Raw genomic sequence first — 19,820 nt, forward strand, 5'->3', positions numbered from 1 at the left:
AACGTCTGCTGAACCATACATGTCTCCTCAATAGACTCGAACCCCGATTGACGCAAAAGAGAGGGAGAGAGAGGGGGAGGGGTCCAGATCGCACAGATTAGAGGGGTCGCGTGGTGCTGGCGATGTGGCGAAGAGGGGACAGGTCTTTGTGGGGGCTACGTGGGGAGGGCGTGAGGACTGGAGGAGGAGCGGGGGAGGGCGGGGGTGGAAGAGGGGGTGGGGGAGGAGGGTGGGGAGGTACGAGAAATCCCTCAAAAGGAAGGAGGATGATTGTTGAGGGAAGGGTGCTCCAGTTGACGTATTGATCGTCGTTTGTCAGTTGATGGCCCAGAAATGGGCTGCCAGGCTTTCGTGTCGGGGACAGTCGCATGCAAATCTGGACGTGATGAGTATTAGGGGTTACGAAAGAGAAGGGAATTTGTTTCGGATCCAAATAAGCTTCGAAAATTTCACCCGAGAGAGTTAAATCACTCAGGATTTTAGTTTTAGGAAAAATCCGTTGATGTAGCTCTCGATTGGAAACTTCTTGAGCAAGAAATACTCCGTATTCTAAGCCTCCAGCGTTCGCAGTGACTCCACTGCTTACACGTGGTTTTGCGCGACCGTGGTCTTCAACTCGTGTGAACGGGCCAAGAGTGAGGATGGACAATGTGACACTCAAAATTTTTCCTCAAACTGGAGCGCACAAGTACAGTTAGTTATCAACGCGGAAATTACTTCCGGGTGTGCCGACTGAGCCTTTAGAAAATTTAAGTAGCTCTCTCACATGAATAGTTCGTGATTGGGCCGGGGATCTCCGGTGAGTGGAAATACTCGAGAACACTTTTGTCCTTCTTTGATAAAGTGATAGCATTCATGCGTTCACCGTTGGCAAATACCATTCATTAATCAACCGGTTTCAGGAGTGAAATAATGTGTCGCGAAGTGTCAAAGGGAAAATTGCCCCAAGGAATGAGATGATCTACGTCCGGTGCACCAAAGAAACGAGGCCTGCTTCCCGCGCAACAAAAATCAGTTACAGAGAGATCGGAAGGCGAGTCGACGTCGTTTTTAGAGAGATCGTCGGATTCCATGGAGGGGATAAACCTGGAACCGTTCGCGTTGTGAAGAAATAGGAAAGAATACCGTGGCGGAGGCAGTTCATAGTCCGTGCGCCCTCTAATTCCTATTCTCCTCGTTCTGATCTCACTAAGTGACGGACGGGCGAAATTCACGCCCTCGCCAGTCAAAAGAAAAATTGCCATTCGCGCCAGTCGTCGACACTCACGGCCAATTACCAGGATTCTGCAGCGTCACGCCGCGGTGGCCTCTCTCGTAAAAGCCTTCCGGATAGACCAGAAGGAGATCAGCACGCCGGCAGGGCATCCACCGGTGTTCGCTGACCCCATCTCGGGCACCTCGGCACGTAAACCCGGCCATGGAAGGGTGGAGGACATCGAGGGGTTGGCCCGGAGGACCCGTCTTCGCCCCGCGCCTCTTGCTCCTCTATTGTGTGCTGTTCGCCGCAGGGGAAGGGGCATCGGCAGAGCCACCCGGCGGCCACTGCAGGCTCAATGGGTGCCAGGCCCTCTCGGAAATGCGGAGGGAGTTGTGGGACGCCCTCAGAGAGGACGCGCTCCCCGCTGACGCCAAGGGGTCCGAGGAACCGGTAGGTCTCTGGAGGGGCTCGAGGAACCCACCGGTGGGGCCGGTGTCCAGGGTTAGGCCGGGCGTCCCCGGAGGGGGGGATGAGGATTTCGGCACCTGGGAGGCCCTTTCGTCCGCAGTGCATTCCAGGAAGCAGATCGTGCTCCTGTCGGATAAGTTGAACAGCCTGGAGCGGAGGGTGAGGTCGCTGGAGCAGCCGGGTGAGTAGTCACATGGTTCCACGGAGGATATACGATGGGTTACTCATTCTCCATGTTAACATTTGGAGCAAATAATTATAGCGTTTTAATGGTCCTCTAAGGGATAGGGATGGTGTAGTGGATAATGTACCGGCTTTCCAACCCCAGGTTGCAGGTTTGAGTCCTGGAGGTGGCAGGATTTCTCAGTGGTATCCCGATCCGTACTTTGGATGCCTTTTGGAGAGTGCACTTCAAGTCGAATACGTCATCCGTCGGATGGGAAATTAAATTGTGTATCCCTTGGGCATCTACCGTAATTAGAGATGGTTACTTCTTGTCCCGGATTTCCCTTCCTCTCTTCCTTGGAAATACTTCCTCCACCAATTTATCCAACAATCCCTAATGGCGCAAATTGCCTCAGCTGTCGGTCGCCACCTCTATAAACCAATACTAATACTGCTAATGAAAACTTCGTTGCAATTTTCCACAGTTAAAACTTTATTGCCGACCATGGTTTCGATACACTTTCGACCATGGTCGGCAATAAAGTTTTAACTGTGGAAAATTGCAACGAAGTTTTCATTATGTCTCGATTCCACAATATCACGCCTGACTCTTCACTTTTCGTACTAATACTGCTGTTCCTCTTTGATGGCAAATCACTCACACTCTCCCCGAAATATATAATTGAAAATCAGAATAAGTTTCAATATTACGTCCTCTCGAACTTGTTTTATTAAGTAAGCCATCTAGCTATTGACAAGGAGTAACTCAGCAGTATTCAGAGTATCCGAAGAATAGCCATAATATACACAACAATAATTTGGTAATATTTATCTTCTATGAATCAAAAGTTTTCTTCCACTGAACTTCTGCATCATGAGCTTAGTTCTATGCGAAGAGCCGACAGTTAAGGAAATGGCTGGAGCTCTTAAACTAAGAGTTTCGATGAGCTGATTTGACAATATATGGTACAATAAAAGTTCTAAAATAAAGAATGTGTAGCTCTTTTCTGCGAAGACTATGAGTCTAAATTTTGCCGCCAATTTACGTCAAACCGAGTTCACACGCCATTTTAGATGGCGTCCTCCCGTCGAATGGAACATATAGGTAACTAGATATTCATTAATTATGAGCGTAGTCATAACGATAGCAATTGGCTGTCACATGACAAATTGGATACTTTGTTATAATGTGGTATTTTCAAGGAGTTAGCAGGCCTTGTCTGTATTTCTTTATTTGGAATTGGGTACAGTTTTAAGATTATTTATCATGATAGATTGTTTGAACACGCTATTACTCTGGGAGTTGCAAGGTGTTATTAACCAATCGCACTACAGTATGAGATATCATGAAAAAATGTTAAAGAGGGATATTGCTGAATTGACGCGTTTTGATTGTCACATTCCCTCGATCGATAAGGAAAGAAAAGCCATTGCAGTGGCCCAGAAAATAATTTTCAATATTGAGACCGTAAGTGTAGCATTAATTTGAAATATCTATCGATTATAATCGTTTCTAGCTACTTGTATCACATGGGTATATAATTAGGCAAAAACTAAAAACAGTCGTGTACACGTAAAGCTAATTGCAGGACATTTTCATCGGTTGAATGATATAACAGAGTTGATCAACCTAACCTTTAAATATTATAAAACGTTGTGCTTTGTAATAATCACAACTACCCGAAGCAGGATGCAGCAGCGGTTGTTTTCAGGATAACATAAAATTTAGATGCTAATCCTTTCAATAATAACTATGCACTCATCACCTCATAATGTAAAAAAATTAATTCACGGATATTGTTGCTCAGGTATAGCTTTATGGATTGTACACAATATATTGAACTGAAAGAATTAAATTTGTAATTCAGAACACACTTTATTTAAAAACACGATCTAGGTTTCGTCGTTGGACGTCATCGTCACCTGATGACCTATGTCGAAACCTAGGTCATGTTTTAAATAAAGTGTGGGTGGAATTACAAAGTTACTTCTTTCATTTCAATATCACGGATGTTAATTTTAAAGGCATAATTATGTTCGCGGAAAATTCAGAAAAAAAGCAATAGGCGAATCAATAACTGCACCTTGGAAGCTTTCCAATCCTTTCGAAATCTTCAATAGAACTACAGCTTCAATGCACACTTGATCAACTGAGGAAATGGGTTACCAGGGCAAGGTTACACCTAAATTGAGGAATGGGGAGAATCTCGGGGTTGGCGCTAGTAATGGAGGCATCCTAGTCTGCACGGAGAGTATCGATCATTCACTTCACTGCCATTTAAGCACACGAATACTGACTTATGCTCATTTTCATTCATCATTTACGATTAATTTAGAATACATTGGCCATCCTTGAGAAATCGCATTTATATTTTTGAGTGACTATATACCATCGGGAGTTTTGAAGCAGTTTCCAGCCGGGCCTATGGACCTAATATGTACATCAAGATCAGTATTAATTCGGAGGGTAGATTTTCATTGAAAACGTGCGAGAAAAGATAGTTTCAAAGTGACAGTCCGTCAATCTATTCTGAAATTTCTTGAAATAAATGTTGCACCTCATCTTATTGGCGTACGAAGTTGAACATTAGTGTAGGTACGTGTGCGTTAGTATGCGCAAAGCAGCCTTTTCTCGTGATAAATTGAATTTCAGATTATGATTTAAGAGTAGAATTTTCTAGCTGAAGGGGTATGTTGTGTGTAAACACTCATTACATAACTACATTTAGGCGTGATTATCGTGAAACAAACAGCGTGATGCGGGCTATGGACACATCAAGGTAAAGTTTTACGAGAACGCACACAATGAAAATAAGTTACTTCGGTTTGTAGAATTCGAATATAATTGACTGAGATGAATTTGATTTATTATCTGGTAGAAATATGACAAACCAATGGAAAGGGAGAGGAATATATAAAGGAAGCTCGTTCTTCATTTGATCAACCATTGAAAATACTCAATTGTTATTCTTTATTTGGTTTTCCTTGTTCACTTAATCAACGAGATGACTTCGGAGAATGGCATATGCACGGTTCAATAAGTGTTGATATGACATGATCAGTATATAAGTAATTGTTCATAGAAAAGACTTGCAACGAATTAAGGAAAGGGATAAAATTAACGCCAGTATAACAATGAAACATTTTGAAATTGTTAATACCATTTGCCTTGACTGGGATTCGAACCAAGATCCCTTGATATCCGGTCGAGTGCTTCTGCTAATTGAGCTACCGTGGCATCCTGATGCATTCTGAAATGTCAGCCAGTCAAAGCAAGTGTCACAGAAAAAACGATTTCCACGCATAATAATTATTCTGCCACGCTACAATAAATCTCTGATGCTTGAATGCGTACGTTAATTGCACGAAATGTTTAATCTATGAGCCATAAGTTTGAGTATAATGGTTGAGAGAGTAGACTTCCCAGCCCCTACGAAATCCTAAGTCACGACATGATCGTAAAGGCTATTGCAGAGACGTTGCAGAAGATTATTGGGAAAGCGGAGTAGAGGGAGAAAAACAATATGAATTTAGATGTAATTAAGGGAGGTAGAAAGTAGTAGAGATAAAAAATTAGCGTGTAGCATGGTTTTTTGATGCTATTTATATAATTTTAGTCAGGGCTTTGAGTGATGTGTGATGTCAGCGTCCGAAAAAAACCTACCCTAACCAGATTATCTACTACACGAAAACGAGACAGAGTTTTTAGGATTTGGGATAAAGGTGGCAACCTTTTGAACTTTTGCTACGATGAACTGTTTGTGGGAACAGAGTGACCTTGAATAAAACACATCTGTTAAAATTAAACTGTGGGCGATGCCGTGACTGTAACTTTTAACCGTGTCTTCCGCCAACGCGCATTACAATGCAACAATTTGAAAGGGTAAAAATCAAGGCAAATGATTTTTACACTTTGAAATTGTTGCATTGTAATGCGAATTAGCGTATGACTCGGTTAAAATTTACGGTCACGGTATCTCCTACTGTTTATTTGAAATTTTCCAAGGTAAGTGCGGGGAAGGCAAACCTATGGCACGTGTGGCACACCCAATGTGGCACGCAGAGCAGTTACTGTGGTAGGCAGAGCTGGGAGGGTGCGACGGGCAATTCCACGGTGACACTCGATGGATTGACGGGCGAGTCAAGAGTATACTCTTATTGCGTACATAAACGTTGGCACTCAATCACCAAAAGGTTCCCCATCCCTGCTCTAGAGTTTGAAGTTTGGCTTTAACCTCGTGGACCATGGCGCAATGCGCACGAATATGATTACCTATGAAATTATGTGTACGGTATTTTGTCACAAACTTGTTCCTTTAACGCCCCCAAAATTTCGAAGTGTAAGAGGACGCCTCGGTAGGTTAGCTGGCTAAAGCACTCGACCGGATAATTAAGGATTCGTTTTCGAATTCCGGTCAAGGCAAATGATTTTTACACCCTGAAATTGTTGTATTATAACACATTTGGTTTATAACCGCATTTAAATCGCCAATGTTGAATTCTTCCCCAAACCATTTGAAACAAGTATCCAAGTGATATTTGCTTTCGTGTAGCAACAATTATTAACGAATGGGGATGATCGCTGCTGAATCTTTTCGATACCACGAGGAATTTACAAAAAGTTCAGCACTGATACGTCATCTTTTTCTCTCCACCACATTTCTCCTTCCACAATCTCACGTGGTCTTTGTTATCCTCTTTTTCTTTTGACACGGGCGCAGTGTGGGCGCTAAGCAGCAGAAAGGTCCTCGAGGTGCGGACTCGCCGCTACGAGGGGCCCGTGGACGAGTGGACCCGGTGCACGGAGGGACCGTGCCGGTGCAGACCGGAGACGAGGACGCTGAGCTGCTGGAGGCAGGGTCTCGGGGAGCTCCCGGCCACCCAGTTTATACCGGAGGATACCAAAACCATGTGAGTGGGGCATGATACATCTCACATTTACGCGGTTCCTAGAGTGGATAGTTGTGTGGGACAGTAACCACCACGTTCAGAAAGAAATACGTATTTATTGATTATCGGTACAAAATGATTACTAATCGGGAACGCAATGGTTTGATTGATAGCTTTTAAGAATACACATTCCACGAAAAAAAAAGTTTGGATTCGTCAAAGGGAACCTACTATCCATTACTTAGTTTATTACTCTTGACCTTAAGGGTGATATCAGATAACAACATGTTATTGTACGTATAGTTTGCCTCTACCGATATTTTATTATTTATTTTATTGACATCACACAAAATTTCATTATCCTCATCAACAGAGAAACCATAAAAAATGACTTTCTAACCGCGAAGGGTTAAAATGACGGTCGACTGCTTGTCGATGAGTTCTAATTGGACTTGTTTGGTCGCATTTAACAGATGATTAAACGTCAATTCTTAATCGGGAGATCTCCTGAATATAACCAGCGGGTACACCACCAATACTACACTACAGAACGGTCAGGGACAGACTGAGAAGCTATGTCCCTCAAGCGATGGAAACAACTACTCCTCACCTAATTTTAGATCTAAAAACCTAAAATAAAAACACCGTGTGATTTCACACGTTCTGTGTGGTTAAAAAAGAAACGAAACAGTTTTCAAACACTTGGCAGAGAAGAAAAGAAAGACACAAGAAGACCACACTCATTTTTGTCGTGAATGCACAGCATTGGTAGATGGATGTGATTTATTGGTAAAGGGACTTTGAAGTTGTAAATAAAGATTTAGAAATTCTGATCGGCTTGATTTAATTGACAATTCTTGTTTTTCAGAGATCTTGGGGTCAATCATTTGACTGCGCTGCACCGTGATTCTTTTAAGGGGCTCGTTCATTTAATGGAGCTGTGAGTAAAAAATTTAAATGATTACCTATTCAGGATTTTTTTATAGTAATGGGGCATTCCGATCGCTGCAAAAATGTTTGGCTTTGATGTGGGATGTGGAAATATTAAAGGATTTTTTTTAAGTTGAAGCATTATATTTATTTTCATCAATCAAAGAATTATTTCAAATTTTTATTTAAAAAAAAAGACAAAGTTTTATGTTTTAAATATTTCTTTGAGCTAATTGTTAGAATGGGCGATCGTTAGCAAGCCAAGTCTGTTCTTTCCCATTTCAGAGATTTATTTGACAACAGGATTGACTTCTTACCTTCGTCGATATTTGACAGCTTAGAAAGTTTAGTTCATGCGTGAGTATTCCGTCTTTTATTTTCAGTCAGAAGCATCAAGGGAGACATTTCCTCATTTCTCTCTTTCCTTTGTGTCAACGATTTCAGCCGACTGCATCGGAATAATCTCGAGGAACTGCCAGCGAAAATCTTCCGTCATCAGCTCAACTTAGCCACTCTGTAAGTACCTGAAGAGTAAAATGACTTAAAAATTAATCTAAGATTCGGTATTTAAAAATATTATCTATTGAGGTCTTTATAATGATAGCTTACGAGGGTGGTCCCAGAAGTACCCGACCCAAAAAAAAAGAAAACCCAAAAATTTTGGAAAATAAGTATCCATTTTTCAACAAAATCTCCTTTCAGCTCTATAAACTTTTTCCCAGTTCAACAAGTTCGATACCCTTTTTTATAATAATAACTGTCTTGCTCCGCAAAATAGCCATTAACTGCCGACATCACTTCTTTGCCGATGGAAAATCTTTGACCGCCGAGCCATATTTTCAAGTTTGTGAACAGAAAATAGTCCGAGGGAGCTAAATCTGGCGAATATGGTGCATGAGGTAGACATTGAAACTTTAATTGATGAATTTTGGCAATTGCAATAACGGATTTGTGAGCTGATGCATTGTCTTGATGAAACAACACTTTCTTCTTAGCCAAATGCGACCGCTATTGCTTGATTTCATCGCTCAGACGTTGCAATTAATTCGCATAATACTCGCCGTTGATAGCTTTTCCTTTTTCAAGATAGTCATTGAAAATTATCCCACGCACATCCCAAAAACCGACGCCATGACCTTGCCTGCAGATGAAACGGTCTACGCCTTCTTTGGAGGCTGTTCTCCCTTTTGAATCCATTATCTTGATTGTTCATTTTTCCCGCATGTTTCATCCATGGTTATGAAACGGAGCGGAAATTCTGCTTTGTTGCTGTGAAACTTTGCTAAACACTAAATTGAAGCATCTTCACCACACTGGTTTTGCTCGAGTGTGAGCAAACGCGGCACCCATCTTGCACACAGACTTTTCATGTCCAAATGTACAGTTAATATGCAATGTATCGCACTTCTTAAAATGCCTACTAAGTCTGTAGCTCGCGCACTTTCATTCGCCTAGTATCACTTTGTGGATTGTCTTCGCCGTTTCTGTAGTCATCACCTCATTTAGTCGACCAATGCGATGCTCGTCTTGACAGCTCGTACGGCCTCGTTTTAACTTTGCCACCCAATATTTTACTGTTGTAAACGAAGGAGCAGACTCACCCAGAGTAGAATCCAGTTCAGCTTTTACATTGGTTGGGCTGAGGCCTTTCAAATAAAAGTATATTATCACATAACGAAGACCAATTTTCTCCTTTTTCACAAATTCACTGAAATCGTTCACTACTGATGGCTGCCATAAAATACTAAACAACATAGCGTTTTCAAACTTGAAACATATGCTTTATAGATACCATACTTTCTAATGCATTGATATTTTTTAAACAACTACCGCCATCTCTTGGTCAGGCCGGGTACTTATAGTACCACCCTCGCATAAACAGTTAACAGATATAGAATTTAATTTATATTAAAATTTCCAAAAGCAGCAAAATGTCGAGATAATACATGTATTTTGGGGGAATACCAACTAGGATACCTCTTAATTATGTAAAAACCGCTCGAAAGGGAATGTTCTAAGCAGCAATCCATTATTTTTACTACTGAAGATATACTTATTATCAATACTTTTAAATTTTTTTTCCAAGTCCATCGTCTTGGTAGTTTTTTCTCTACTGTTTGAAATTTTAGAAAATAAATTTCCAATGAACTTTTCTCCTTACGCTATAACATTTATTCATCATCAGGTATAGTGCATGTATTTTTGCGGTAACGCCTGAAATTGGTATTTTCTCCCTCTAAGCATATCCGTATTGTTGTCATTTTTAAAAAATTTGCACTGACTAACTATTAGGTAGAATAGCACGTCGGATTCGAGTGCATATTTGCCCATGCTATTTGGCATAGGTGTGCATTGAAATATTTCCTTTAGCGTTAGAGTTTCCTGCCATTCGAAGCACTTATCGGATTCCTCCTTTGCGGGTTGCTTTAGGGTAAGGCAAAAGCGGTTCAAGCGGTGTTTGTTTGGACCAACCACGTCTCCCAATTTTGTTGGCCGAGCAAAAATGAGGGAGAGCTTTGGGTTCCCCAAGACACGAAGAAAAGTTAAGGGCACAGCTCCTTCGGATCGATGATGAGAAAAGTTACTGCATCTTGTACCCACAATAAGAAATTGCAGCAATATGCCACGGCTTTTACTTGATAACAATGCCTTTAGGCTTTAGCTTGACATACGAAGTTATATCCCAAAAAAATATAAACAAGTTTGAGTTTGCAAATGATAGAGCCGACTCCTTGCATTCCTCTCCTCTACCAATATTTATTTTTTAGAAAATTAAGATTGAGATACTTGGTCATCATTCTTTAGTCATGTGCTCAGCTGGAGACCAAACTCCAAGAGAGCGAAAGTTTTGACAGCCCTGTACAACACGGTCAAATATGTGGCACAGAGGCTTCGTTTTCCGTTTTTATACAGTTCCAATTTGGAGGTCACCAAGTATTGATCCCCTTCCATTCACTTGTCGGCACACTTGGTATAGCGAGTCGCCAATTCTCTTAGAGGAATGGATTGAAATATTATCGAAGAATTTGGGTAAAATGATCCGTAGACTTTTCGACACATTTTTTGTTAACTATCCTCTTGTTGAATTGAAGGGCCACAACTTTTTAACCGCCTTCATCAAGCAAGTTACTAAGTTAAAAATATCAGGTTTCCTATCTTATCAGGGATACATAATAAAATTTCATCGGAACATTCCTGTAAATTGATATATTTCACCAAAGGTTTTTCATGCTTTCGTTCTCCTTGTCCTGATTCGAAAGACATAAAATAGCCGCACATGTATAATATAAAAAAATAGCCTCTGTAAGCCTAAAAGAGCCTCTATTTCTCATACCATTTATTTCGTAGTAAACGAAAATTCTATCATGTAATCAAACAGGAAATGTATGTACGTATTATATGCTGATATCTTATCATAGTTTTTTATATACACGACTTCGATGCAATGAGTCCCCGCTTACACTTTCAACCTCTTTCCTCACAGCAGAATCTCTTGAATGCGTAGAAGGCTTTGTATTGTGTTTTGTGCACGTGTGTGTGTGGGTAGGAGTATCCAAAACTGGATCAATCTATCCAGAAAAATGATTCCTCCGTTATCGCTAAGAGGAAGAGAGAATAGGATGGGCATCTCAAGTGTAATTTTTATTGTATCCCTCTCTCATGGGGATCGAGATGGTGCAGGGGCTAACGTACTGGCTTCCCACCCTGAGGGCGCGGGTTCAAATCCCGGCGGTGTTGAATATTTTTCAGAGGTATCTCGATCCCTACTTGAGGTGCTTTGTGGAGGGCACTTTGAGGGAGTACGCCGTCCGTCGGATGGGACGTTAAACTGCGGACCCCTTGGCGCCTTTCGTAAAGAGTAGGCTAATGCCGACGCCGGGTTTCTCTCTACCCTTCATCCTTTCCTGTCCATCCCCTATGGCGCAAATGACCTTAGCTGTCGGTCGCCTCCCCTCAAAACTACTACCCCTCTCTCATTGGGTATATTTTATGTATATAGATTGCCCCCTCCCATATATTGAGTAAATACCACATGATGAATGCCTAATTCGTTGATATTATTCAACGGTAGATTGTATTGATTCCGAGGTTAAACTCTCCATTCCTGGGACTACAAAAAGCACTGAATTATTTCCAATGGGTTGATAAAATCCCATGTATTCGTTTATATTCACACTTCTCTCACCTCGAGCTAAAATTTCGGGTATGCATGGGATTGATGCGTTTTTTTACTTAGACCAAATAATTGGGTCATTAAATATTGGGTCCGAATACAGCCTCCAAGGTGAACGTTAAGTTGAAACTTTTTTTAAGGGTCAGTTAAGATTAAAAAATGACTTCAACTAACGTGCCAAAACCCATTTGACCCAAGATCAATAAAAAATTCACTTTCTTTAATGTTTTAGTCAAATTTACTTCAAAAATTTCTGATTATTTTTCACCAGAATGTCAGAATTATATCTTTGTTCCTCCCAAGAAAATCTTTCTAAACCATCTACTCCAACTTTCCTTCATTGACTCTTTAATCTCTTTACTTGAAATTCATAACTCTCCTATAGCAGCGCATTTTATTCACTTGCAATGTTTTCCCCAGTAGTTTCTTCTACCTTTTGATATCCCAAGTGGTTTATATGCAGCGAGCTATAAGTTTTCATATATTTCCTGTTATCTACGATTTTAGTATAACGTAACTAATTCTTCTGGTGGAGAACCGTATTTAGCCAGCGTAAATGTTTCACAAACGTATAAGTATAGATTTCCACGTAAAAGCTATGAATTTTTATACACATCTTCCGCAATGTTTTTGTTGTTCACTCCTGTTGCTAAGCATTTATTTACTTTGCTGAAGAGTTATCTCAATTAGAATCATTACATCTATTGCCAATCCCACGCTTTTTTCATCCCAGGTGAATCCTGTTTACTAAGTGAAAAAGTACTTTATTTCTCCCTTGCTCTTTCTTTCCTTGTTTTAATTTTAACATGTTCTCCTCCATTCAATCGAAGAAAAATGCAATCATTTTATGCATTCAACACGAGGAGATGATTGGCTGTAACCTGCAATCGACGAGAAATATGTTAATGAAAATTAGCCAGCAGAAGATATCCGCAAAGACCAAGGCCATGAGGGGAAGACAAATTACCCACAAAATGGATTTTAGATGTAAATTTTTCCCCAATTTAAGGTCGTTAAACATGAAATAAAATGGACGAAATAAAACGAGATAAGTTGGTCTTTTTGCTTCCTTGTCCACCTCGCTAGACAGCCGGAAAATTATTTACATAAAAATGTAAAACCAGAGGAGAATACATATTATTTCTTTGAGAGTGAGCAATATTTTTGGAAGGAATTTCTAGATTCGTACTCTAAAAATCATTCGTTTAAAGTTAAAAATTTCCATCAAATTTCAGCGAGTGCCTCCTTTTTTCATCAGTTAACAGGACTCGCAGATAATTTTGAATTCCAACTCCCTTCAGTTCTATGAGTAATATAGTACATCGCTTTTTCACTATTAAATAATTTTTCCGAAAATGGAAACTCGCGCAAATCATACCAATGCTCTTCTCGTTTGCTTTTTTTAACGGGCTGAAATTAGGAAATGGAGATTGACATGGGAGAACAGCCTTGTTAGAGCAGAGTCGCATCCAGTGCCTTCCGTTGAATTTTAACATCACGACACGGTCGCCACGCTATGCGACTGGACGTTATTTATCATAAAAATCAGACAAAACTTGTTTTGCATTCAAAAAATCATTTTGAGCTCAAAAGATGAATACTATATTCTGGGATTACTTTGGCATTAATGGCTTTGAAACTTATGGAACGATCGCACTATGAGAACTCAAAGATACAGATAGAGTACTCTCGTAATTTACATGAATGGTCACGTCACCGAAATGCTCATGGATTTGGGGTGGGAATCATTGGCTGAGAGACGATTCAATGCAAGATTGAAATTATTAAATAAATTTAGATCCGCATGTTTCAGCACCGAGGTCTCGCAAATTATTCGTACTCCTACATACATTAGTCGCTTGGATCATGCATATAAAATTCGGGAAATAGATGCCAGAACTAGCCGACTCAAGGACTCCTTCTTCCCACGGACAATACGGGATAGCAACTGCAGGGTTATAGATAGCAAAAATTCCACTTGCCACCCTCAGCGTCTAAAAAATAATTAGCTGTATTTAAATGCATGCTCTTCCACTAACCTTATGTGTTTTGCTATAATAACCCATTCTTTCCGAATGACCTCATTCGTGTTCTGTTCATCTGTTTTTAAGTTTCCCTTTCAATCCCTCGTCCCTCTCCGCGGGGGCAAATTCCTGCTACCAGCAACGTTGGGTCGCATTCCCTGCCTTTTAGAGACTCATTGGGAATAGAGTGTTTCGTGGTGCATTTTCATGTGGTGTTTCAATTTCTTGCTTGTTGTGTCCTGGCTTCCGTGTTGTAGGATGGCTTTCGTGCTGCATCATGGGGTGCAGTTTTTTAGTTGTTTTGCGGTATATGTGTTTGCATGAGTATTGGATGAAGGGATTTTTGCATGAGTGTGTGCGCTGCTGTGGGTGTAATTTTCCGTGTTGTTTTTTTGCATGTGGTATTTTTCCTTTTTACGGTTGGTGACCTAACACCCCCCGCCACACGCCCTTGCGGCGGCTTGCGGGGTATTATGTAGATGTAGATGAATGGTTGGATGACCTTTTCGAGGACTTGCAGAGGAGGTTGTCAATTCTCCAGTTAATATAAAATCGAAAACCTAATGCCAATTCAAAATGGTTTAGATCTTAGTGAATGCTGTCGTTTCTTCAGCAAGGCATGCATATTCTCTAGGACCACTTCACGAATAAATAAATTGAATTTGTCAAAAGTTGGACGAGGATGAACGAAAACGTTTTTGTGCTATTAGCTGAAGACTATATCAACATGCATAAAAGCCTTCAATTGCTGAGGAAGCTGAAAGAATTTGTTTGAGTCTACGCAAAATAATCCTTCTTTTTTCTCGAGCAGAGCCAGAAAAAGGAAGATCATATCACAAAATTAGGAAAATGATTCAAATCACGTGAGTTTTTAGTATTTTGAGCGGAAAATCAATCATAAATGGTTTGATAGACTCATGTATGGCGGCACATTTGGAATGAGAACCAAAGTATGAAAACGACTTAACGACAGATTGGTGGTACTGCGTAAATTACGGAAAAGTGCTTATCCCATACTTCTGGAGCGTTAAACCTATATATTGCAACTGTGCCTTATGTTACAAAGGTACTCGTAGGAAGCCTTGGACATTCATCTTCCGATTGCAAATAGAATTTTGTTTCTATATAATATTCGAATCCTTTTGTAATCAGTAAGTGGCATAGCTAGCCAGAGTAGGTCCAGTACTGGGGCATGGATCTATCGGTTAAAATCTGGCTTAAGGGAGTAATAAACTATTATAGGGATTTTTTTTCTCAGCTTTAACTAAAATCCTGTTGTTCAGCCAGAAAAAAATTCGGATGGATGTATCAGGAATAGATCGCTAATCATTAATTTAAAGGGTCGATTGATGAGCTCACGACTTACTAAGCGCTAAGGTACAACTTTATGCGTTCAGGGTATTAGTATTCTTATGACGCAAGTGATATCGCATAAATCAAATAGGTCATAGTCGTTTAAATGCATTGGTATGCTAAGTAGTGACCTGCGGGCCCCATAGGGGTTCCGTGCTAATCTACACACACACACATGTATATATATATATATATATATATATATATATATATATATATATATATATATATATATATTATATATATATATATCCCGGTCTAGGAAATATCCGTGATCTGCTTGATTCCGCCTTCCCCACCTCTCCTGTGTTTGTCCTTTGTGTGTGCTCCTATCCCTTTTCCTTGTATCTGTTTCTGTATAAATGAGTATATATATTGTGATTTACTGCCAACAAATAAATACTATATTATGCTAAACTTTGCTCATTAACTGTTGTGTAACAAGTGAACATTGGTATTAGCCTCTATATTTTTATCAAGGCGAGGGGTTGTTTGTACCCCCCAGGGCATTGCTTTGCTCGGGGTCCTATACGGCTATCAACAAGAGCATAGGTATCGCCAAAAACTGGTGGGAATAACACCAAAAGTAAGTGAATATTCACCAAGTTATATGTTTCCATTTTGAAGGAACTTTTCACAGGGTGAAAAAATAGTAAAATTTCAGTTCCACTGGATACACTTAATTTGCTTTCAGCAGACATCAGATGATAATGGTCGGTACTTAAACCACTCGCAATTACCGGAAATTCCGTGGAATGGAAAATTTTACTTCTTTCCACAAGGGAATGTGCCACTGGCTTGTCCCCCTCGTTGATAGATTTCTGCGACAGTTTTCAAGACGCAGATATATCTACTTCAGAAGAGAAGTGTCCATTCTCTAATCGACCACTTCTTTCAGGGACATCTCGTCCAACGCTCTCCTCCGCCTGGCTCCAGAACTCTTCCATCCCCTGAGGAGAGAGCTCGTCTTCCTCTCCCTCTCCCACAACCGGATCTCAGAAATCCCGGACGGCGCCATATCCGGGTTCGAGAAACTGGAGGAACTGGATCTGTCAGGAAACTCCCTCTCCTCCCTGCCGCCCCTACGCAGGCTCCCCTCACTCCGGCGACTCCGGATTCACCGGAACAAGCTCCGGGAACTGCCCGCGGACGTCTTCCGGGACGTGCCCAACCTGGAGTTGCTGACGTTAAGGGGGAACAGGTTGACGGAACTTCCGAAGGGGATTTTTACGGGACTGACCAAACTACGACACCTCGAGCTCGCCTCCAACTGGATAACGTCCGTGAGTCACGTCTTAAGATATATATAGCCGCTGTCATGCATCCAATTTTGTATTGCGCTACAGAATCACCGTAATATTACCGATTTCCAATGTATTTATGACTGCGTAATCGACAGGAGGAAGCAGAAGACTACGATGACCAGTTAGCTGGGTGTTTCGATGTAAGATGAACAAGTGACTTATGGTGAGCGTAAATTCTCGGTGACTCTCATGGCGAAGCAAAATGATTCTTCGGCGAGGCCTAGTAGTATGAAGACACTCAAGAATAGGATCTATTTAAAGATAACTTTCTATAAACCAACAACCAAAAACTAGAAAGGTTAGTATTGGATAGAGGTTTATTCAGGATTGCTTAGATTATTGAACCTTAAATATGACCTCAATATTTCGCAAATCCCGAAGTTACCATAAAAGAATCGGGATAATTAGAGACTTTGTGGTCACTAATTTGCAATAACTTACAAGCGCAAATTCAATTCTAAATTAACCCGTCCTTAATAATTTTTAAAAATTGAGAAATTCATTAAACTGTGAGGATATTTTTACATTTTCATTTACTCTAGCCTTATCAGGTTTTATAGACCCTTGAAAAAAATGAGATGTTAAACCTAATAAACACATTTCCCGGTCTGAAGAAGAAAATGTTAGCATCCAATGGCGATAATCTTAAAAACTAACAATATTCAAGCTAAAATTCGAAAGATTAAACATCTCCTTTCGAAAGTACATGATTCCCGTCCGATATATTTCATGGGAGGTACTACAGGTCTTTCAGTTGCGGCAAATACTATGTAGAACAATCTAGTTGGTCAAGGAAATGAGGAACGGAAGAACACCAAAGGGCACTAGAAAACAAACACATTAGATTTTCAGCCATTGTAAAATACGCGAAATGAGGCGATGATCACAAAATTACACTAGATGAATTATCGGTTTGGCTCATGAAAAATTATATTTCCTCAGACCATCAAGGAAAGTATCTTCAAAGTCTTGGAATAATATAGGTATTTGAGGTGGTTCCCCGTTGCCCTCCTCAATAGTGTTTTTAATGTGACACCAGCACTCAAATGGCCACCCCACTGGGGTCAGCCGCTTTTGCACACGCCTCATTGAGGAACAGATTCTGCGGACTACTTTACCTTTGGCTCCCTTCGACCTATCTGACATGGGTTACCCTACCAGTAGCAAATATCATTTCTCCCGCCAGGACAGCTCTAGGGGACATCAGAACGCACAGGTCCTTTCACTGCGTCAAGGTTGTACAAAGTCAAGGGTAGGCGATGGGACAATAATTAATTGGTAATGGGATGGAGATGGAATTGATAACGAAGACGGTAGTGGAGGGGGGAGTTGAAAAGAGATTAACTGTAGTGTCCATTGGCAGGTTGTTTTTTTGTTAGGAGGAGCAAGTAGATTAATCGCTGTCCCGTGTTGCCAAGGTTTTGGATGGACACAACTACCAAATAAATTTCTTTTCTCCCAACAAAACACAACCCGACATCCTACTAAACAATAAACCCCTCTTCATCTCTGAATACGTCCTTCCTCCCTTTGAGAAGAGACTCTATAGTCTCAATCATGCCCCAAAATAAGGATGACTAACTATCTATCTATCCCGTTATACTGTCCAACATCCCCATCCTATTTCAACCCCTTCCTCATTTTCCTAACATTTTTCCCTCTTTCACAGTTTTCAACATCCCATTAATAATCAATGTACCTTTCATCCATTTGTTGTCACCTGGGAATTTTATGATTTTGTCCAGCAATCTCCTCTCCTCAACTACCATACCCAGCACCTTCAAATGATATACATGTACCTGTATATATTATATATACATAAACCATAAACACGGTAATCAACCCGAAGGTCGGTTTGGTAGGTGATGATAGAGATCACCCAGTACTAAGCCCGACCGCTAGTGAAATTCACACACCAGGGTAGGGGGGCCAGTGCCTTTCCCTGTGCCGGTTATGATTTCCCTGGAAGATCTGGTACCCGAAAAAATATCAAGTTAGCAATAGCGAACAAATACAAAAACACAGAAGAGAAGGAAGGAATTCAAGGTTCCTTCCTTCTCTTCCTTGAGAAAGATGGCTTTACCACCGAAAATTCGTTAACTTGTGAGTTTCTTCTCTTTATTGCGTGTTTCTGTGTTTTCGTTTTTGTTCACTAGTGCTAACTGGTACATTATTATTCACATCCGTGAGACTATCGCATGAGTTGTATAGGAACACATAAAGGACGTACACAGGAGAGGTGGGGAAGTTGGAATCGAGCAAATCATACGTGCAAAAATACTTGAACCACGGATCTTTCGACTTGCTGGGCCGATATTTAGCAATTGATACTGTTTGGCTCGCAATGTGCAAATAAAGTAAAATCAGCCTAAAATTCTCTACCTCGAGAATCAACGACAGTAAAAGCATTTAAGACCGCGAAAAAATATTGGAAATTAGCTACCGAATCTACTCGTACATGGTGAATATAATAGTAAAATCGTTTTTCTCTTCCACTATGAGCTACTACATAATAATGCAATGCAAAGTTGAATGGTGCTAAATAAAATAGCAGAATATAAATTACCCCAGTGGAATAAACACAAAAAATTGAATAATCATTAAATTAAAATAAAGAAATTTAAGGATGGAAGCTTTTCATTTTTTATCGGGGAATGAAAAATATATGCATTTTTCTTTCTCTTCCATAGCCAGTTCCGTCATCCAATTGTTTTATATGCTAATTTATTACTCAATTCAAGGCTGTCAGTATCTTTCTTATAACCTAGGTAAATAGTTTCTTCGAGCTTTCAGCTTTGGAAGGGCCCCGACAGATAATATTTTGGCTGTTAACTCAATTTTCTTTGCGGAATCATTTAATCTACGCGGCGACTGAGGCCATAAATTTAGCCATATCCAATTTTTCGTGATAAAATGGGGTTTTCGTGGTACGTCAAATCCAATGGGCTGCCACGGAGGAAGTTCTACATTTGAAAGTTAAGTAACCGGTTTGAACCTGCTTAGGGTAGTTATAAACTCTCAAATTGACCCCGGGGTTACTTGCTAAAATGGGTACAGCCGTGTTAGACTTAAATATATTACGATGCAATCACGAATTTTATTTGTATCCAGCCCAATAGATTATTTTAACGTAATTTTATTGATAGCGTACTATTTTTATTATTTTTTTTCGAAGACTGGACCCCCATGGAACGCAATTTTCAAAAACATTCAGATGCCGTTCTCTCGCTATGTTCAAAGGGTCATCGACCGAATTCGGTAGGTACACCTAGCCTCAAATAAAATGATTAAGAAGGCTGGCGAAGGCCTATTAA

The 19,820-nt window shown here is 40.4% G+C and overlaps 1 protein-coding gene across 1 annotated transcript in view; it reads left to right on the forward strand.

Annotated features, from left to right (window-relative positions):
• The first annotated feature begins 278 nt into the window (after positions 1-278).
• Positions 279-19,820, forward strand: part of LOC139700944 (leucine-rich repeat-containing protein 15-like) — a 35,782-nt gene continuing 16,240 nt past the window's right edge. Inside the window, exons 1-6 of the mRNA XM_071599445.1 lie at positions 279-1,847; positions 6,553-6,742; positions 7,590-7,661; positions 7,937-8,008; positions 8,096-8,167; positions 16,101-16,485. Of these exons, the coding sequence (XP_071455546.1) occupies positions 1,418-1,847; positions 6,553-6,742; positions 7,590-7,661; positions 7,937-8,008; positions 8,096-8,167; positions 16,101-16,485 (1,221 nt within the window). The 5' untranslated portion in view covers positions 279-1,417. The remainder of the gene's footprint in view (positions 1,848-6,552; positions 6,743-7,589; positions 7,662-7,936; positions 8,009-8,095; positions 8,168-16,100; positions 16,486-19,820) is intronic.

Source organism: Hetaerina americana, unplaced genomic scaffold, assembly GCF_022747635.1.
Source record: "Hetaerina americana unplaced genomic scaffold, ioHetAmer1.1.p SCAF_11, whole genome shotgun sequence".
In the NCBI taxonomy this organism is placed as follows: domain Eukaryota; kingdom Metazoa; phylum Arthropoda; class Insecta; order Odonata; family Calopterygidae; genus Hetaerina; species Hetaerina americana.